Source organism: Theobroma cacao, chromosome 9 (genome assembly GCF_053813885.1).
Source record: "Theobroma cacao isolate CCN51 chromosome 9, ASM5381388v1, whole genome shotgun sequence".
In the NCBI taxonomy this organism is placed as follows: domain Eukaryota; kingdom Viridiplantae; phylum Streptophyta; class Magnoliopsida; order Malvales; family Malvaceae; genus Theobroma; species Theobroma cacao.
This window is the reverse complement of record NC_142647.1, coordinates 44,871,772-44,877,505: the sequence shown is the minus strand read 5'-3', so window position 1 is coordinate 44,877,505 and position 5,734 is coordinate 44,871,772. Positions and strand designations below refer to the sequence as shown.

The window sequence follows — 5,734 nt, the reverse complement described above, 5'->3', positions numbered from 1 at the left end:
TTTGTTTCTCTCTCTCTCCCTCTTTCTCTGTCCATATATAAACAACTTGCTCCAATATTTTACATCTTTCTCTTCTCTCTTCTCATCTTTCTTCTTCAGTTCCTAGAAACATATACAGCTCAAATTTTTTTTTTTTTAATTTCTAAGTTACGGTTTCAGATTAGAGGATTTCTAAGTTTCTCTCCTTATCTATGCTGTGGATTCACTTTTTTTCCAGGTCATGTCCAGAAAAGCAAGGTCCATGTCCTCACCAAATTGCAATGAATTGAACATCGAAATGGGCTGATGATTTGTTAACTTCAAGTCAAGCTCTAGTACTCCAGCGATTGGAAAAAGGGAGAAACTACTCTTTATTCTTTACAAAGCTACCTTGGACATTTTTCTTTCAGTTGTGCAGTTTCCGTACACTGCAACAAGAGGCTTTCTTTTGAGGGGTGGCTTTCAAATCAAGATGGCGACGTACTTTCATGGGAGCTCAGAATTCCAAGCTGCTTCTGCTGCTGCACCTGATGGGACGATGCAAACACTCTATCTCATGAATCCCAACTACGTGCCCTACTCTGACACACACCAACCAGCTGCTGCCACTAACATGTTCTTCTTGAACCCCGCCGGTAACGCGCTGAACCCTACAAGCCTACACCACGCGCCACCTCATAACCATCACCACCTACTGGGTCTCCCTCTCCCTACACCAGCTGCTTCCATCGGACCAGGCAGTTCGGATGATCCCCACCGTCCATCCCTTCATGGTATAGTCTCCGGTGTCCACTATAACTTGTGGGGACCAAACATCGATCATCAGAATTCACCAGGAAGTAGCCATGCTCAGGTGGTGTCGGCAGCGGCTGCAGCAGCAGCGAACTCGGGTGGGGCCCACGATGTGGCATCGCAGTTGGGGTTGCGTCGGCCGGTAGCGTCACCGAGACAAGGTTTGTCCCTGAGTCTATCATCCCAGCAGCAGGTGACTTACAGGTCAAGTAATGTTGAAACAGATATCCAAGGACAATCTCAAGTTCCCACCATATCACTAGCTGATGATATGAGGATATCTGGGAATTCACCGTCGTCGGTTTCCGTTGTTTCGAATGGGATTTCCGGGGTTCAAAGTGTTGTTTTGGGATCGAAGTACTTGAGAGCAGCGCAAGAGCTTCTTGATGAAGTTGTTAATGTGGGGAAAGGGATAAAGACTGACGTGTCTGAGGGGACCAAGGAGAAGATAAAGATGAACAAAGAATCGATCGCTGCTGTGACAGGAGAGGGTTCGAGTGCTGGTGAAAATGGGGCTAAACGTGGAGCTGAGCTAACCACAGCACAAAGACAGGAGCTTCAGATGAAGAAGGCAAAACTTGTCAGCATGCTTGATGAGGTTAGCTTATTATTATTTTCTTATACGCGTTTTTAAGTTCTTGACTTAATTTAATTTGATTTTTGGTTTCAATTCCCATCTTATAGTTAAAAGCGAACGCGCATCAAACGCTCTGGAAATGCGATTTCTCGAGGACTTGAAAAGAAAAATGCATTCATTTCTTTACAGTTACCATGTCTCTATCATTTAATGTATACTTCCAACCCCAATATATTTGTAAAACTGAAACAAGCATAGACTATTATTACCCAATTATGGATCCAGTTCTAAGACTAGCACAAGAAAATTTACTGCTAAGGAAGACCATGTATAGTGATCTATTATCTCAGAATTCATGCAGGGAAAGAATTTTCATTCTGCAACAGTTTTAGCTACCTCTAATGGAATTATATACTATAAATTATAGTAGTATACTAATGAATAGTTCAAAATCTTGCCGTGCTCGATATTCAACAGACAAGATATTGTTTGATATAATAAATATATTATATATATGGAATTGGTTAGCTTGGGACCCTCTTTAGTCATGATCAGGCATTCGGAAAACATTGAGCTGTCATCAAAACTTGTGGCGAGTGATTCTCATCTCCTTTTTTTCTTTCTCATGGTTTCTATTGCTTCACTAGGCGTGCAAGCTTGGCCTAGAGGTAATAAGGTGCAGTTAGACTGGGTCCATTAGCTGCAAAATCTATTTCACTTAAGACAACTTCGGTACTAGCAGTGAAAGTGATCTTACTTTACCAGACGATTCCACTAATATTTGGAACATTAAAGATGTGCTTACTTTGTCTTGTCTTTTTTAATTATCAAGATAATTTTATATGTATATTTCTACTGATTTTCGTTTTTCTTTTTCTTCTTTTGTTTTCCTTTGGTGATGAACTTGAAGGTGGAGCAAAGATACAGGCAGTACCATCACCAAATGCAAATTGTAGTTTCTTCGTTCGAGCAGGCAGCAGGATTTGGTGCAGCAAGATCATACACCGCCCTCGCTTTGCAGACAATTTCGAAGCAATTCCGCTGTCTTAAAGATGCAATATCTGGACAAATCAAAGCCACAAGCAAGAGTTTAGGAGAAGAGGATTGCTTAGGTGCAAAAGTTGAGGGTTCAAGACTAAGATTTGTTGACCATCAGCTTCGACAACAACGGGCGCTGCAGCAGTTGGGAATGATGCAACACAATGCTTGGAGACCCCAGAGAGGATTACCTGAACGAGCTGTTTCTGTTCTTCGTGCTTGGCTGTTCGAGCATTTCCTTCATCCGTATGTACTTCTTTGACAATTAACTTTGAACCAGAAATCCTCTTCGTAGATGATATCATATACGTAAATTATGTTTAGCTCATTCGAAGTTCCTTTTACTTTGTCGCTTCAGGTATCCTAAAGATTCAGACAAACACATGCTGGCTAAACAAACAGGGCTTACTAGAAGCCAGGTATGTGCTCCAACTTCAATTTATGTATATGTTTACTAATTCTCTTTGATCATTGTTCTTTATCTTCTATTCATAGGGAAAAAGGCTAAAGTAGTTCGTGTACAATTTAACTTGAAATGCAGGTGTCTAACTGGTTTATAAATGCTCGAGTTCGCCTTTGGAAGCCAATGGTTGAAGAAATGTATTTGGAAGAAGTCAAGGAACGAGAAAGGAATGGCAGTGAAGAGAATGGAAACAAAAGTGAGCAAAAGGAGTCAGGGTCTAGTTCCAGTGCCCAGCAAGAGAGTGCGGCACTTAAGATGGATCAAGTTAAAACTCAATCCAAGCCTGACAAATCCATCAATCAGAATACTTCCCCTACTGAATTTTCAAACTCTACAATCTCCACATCTCCCATGGGAGGGTCCCTTCTGCCACAAACAGCCTTCAATCTCATTGGATCATCTGACCTTGATGGTACTGCTGCTCGAAGAAGCCCAAAAAAACCCAGGGGTATCAATGACATGCACAATTCCCCTAGTAGTATCCTTTCAATGGACATGGACATGAAGCAAGGTGAAACAAGGGAAATCAACATAAAGTTCGGTGAGGAAAGGCTATCCAAGGATAGTTACTCATTATTAACTGGAACGGCTAATCATGGCGGCGGATTTGGCACATACAGTACTATGGGAGAGATTGGGAGGTTTGATCCTGAGCAGCTGACACCAAGGTTTCCTGGAAACAGTGTTTCCCTCACTCTTGGCCTTCCCCATTGTGACAATCTCTCACTCTCGGGGAACCAACAAAACTTCCTATCAAACCAGAACATTCAGCTAGGAAGAAGGTTAGAATTAGGACCAAGCGAATCTGATTTCTGTGGGATCAACAACCAACAAGCTTCTCATTCGAGCACCGGTTATGAGAACATTGAGATGCAAAACAGAAAAAGGTTTGCTGCGCAATTGTTGCCAGATTTTGTGGCCTGAAGAATCCAATTCGCAATGCATGCTTTTACTTTCAATTCTATCAGCTGATGGGCTATATATTACTTCTTGCCCTTCTAGAAACACTTAAAGTAAGTTAAATCATGACACTGAGCATGCATCAAGGAAGCGGGAGAACAGGAAAATAATCTTTCCAAGTTCAGTTTATATTTATATCATGCTCGCTCTTATATAAAGAAAGAAGCAAGCCTACTGTAAAGAAAGAAGGATAGTTAGTATTTATAGGTAATATATATACTTGAAAGCTAGTATTCTTACATAGTTTAGGCTTGAATTAGTAAGGTTGAGCATTGTATATCATATTGATACATTTGGATATCGATATTTGAAAGATTTTACATATGGATATGCAAATTGGTTATTGGGTGCACACAATCAATATTCCATTTGTTAGTTTATAATAGTTTTGAAGTTGGTTACAGCATTTTTTGTAGATGAGAGATGATAAATTCATTCATCCCAAAACACTGTTTTCTCCCTATGGGATAGTTGTCAGTGGTGGCATGGTTAAATTCCGATGGTACAACCGGTGAACTAAAACAGAAAACCTTCTCATTAAGAAAATTCCTTTCTATTACTATTCTTTTGTCAACTTTTTACCCGTGGCAATGAAAAATCTTTGGTCTCCACAATTTGTTATGCGTAGGTTAATTAGGAAGAGTGATTAATTAATACTGTCATTCTACCGGTTTGATGCTGTCTACAAATTAATGATAATGTTGTCTAATAAGCAGGGTCTTTTTCCTTTTTCTTTCTTTGGGTTTTGTAAACGGAAGATTTGAGCTCAGCTCTATATTCTTAAAGATAGTAAATATGGTATAAAAGAAAGAATGCTATAATTTACAGGTTTTCTTTTTTGACGAATTGAAAGAGCTTAAGCAAATGCATGTGATAAAACAAAGATTTTCCTTTCTCATCGTGTATGAATGTAGCACTAGACAAAACAAAAGTTTATACATTCAAACATATACCTAATAAATTAGATCATTTCCCAGAAGATTTTCAGGTGCATACAATTATACTATAAGGTTAAATGTTGCTTTCCTAACAGAATGCGAACATTCACCTAATTATTACATAATTTACTTCAGATTTTTGGGCTTCTCTTTTCGCTGTGGCTTTAATATAAAATTTTGATCGGATAAATGGCGGGACGACTGTATTGTTTCTTTTCTTTTTTTTTTTTGCGTTTTCTTCATGTTTTTGCTCTTGCCACTAACAACGCAGATAATATTGTAGAATATGGTACCTGGATTGATAATACTTGGTCTTGACATAGTAGTCCTCTTAGAAGGTTATTTGATTAGGAATTACAGCAATGGGAGGACTTCATGTCTTTGGTTAACAAATTTTGTCTTCATAAAACTGCTTCCGAAAGAATTATTTGGAAAAAACGTTAAATGGTTTATACACAGTTATGATTCTTTTTGTAGAGTATTCTATTCTTTCTTTTCTTTTTTTTTTTTGCACTCACTGAGTATTTAGAGAGCAGTGTGGTTTGGGCTATAGCACTTTCCAAAGCTGGAATTTTTGTTGGTAGGTTATTATCGGCAAGATGATATGCACCATCATCTTCATGGAGGAAAGTTTACAGAGTGCACTCAATATCCGAACCTTGTCCAGTGCTTCGAACTTGTGTCAAGACTCAAAATAAATTTCCGTAAATCTTATCTTGTGGCTTTTGATATGGATGAATGTAGGACTATGGCAAACATTCAGATTGTTGTAACATGCGAGTTCGAAAAGCCGACCGTTAGACATTAAAAATTGAGAGTCGCCTTCAAATTTTTTTATTTAATGTGATTGGTCATATATTAAATTTATTCTATTCATAGAGGTCTCAAATTGATTTTGAATTCGTCTTAAAAGCAATAATCTGGCTTGCAAGTTTTGAGTTGAGTTCGAGAGTATGATTATGCATGGGAAATGTATTAGCACCTCGT

General features: G+C 38.8%; 1 protein-coding gene across 1 annotated transcript; it reads left to right on the top strand.

Moving 5' to 3' along the window:
- Positions 1–290: 290 nt before the first annotated feature.
- On the top strand, positions 291–4,166 carry LOC18590208 (BEL1-like homeodomain protein 1). Its single transcript, XM_007015609.3, has 4 exons — positions 291–1,369; positions 2,259–2,632; positions 2,745–2,805; positions 2,928–4,166. The coding sequence occupies exons 1-4, from the start codon at positions 452–454 to the stop codon at positions 3,771–3,773; spliced, it is 2,199 nt and encodes a 732-aa protein (XP_007015671.3). The 5' UTR covers positions 291–451; the 3' UTR covers positions 3,774–4,166.
- Positions 4,167–5,734: the final 1,568 nt, after the last annotated feature.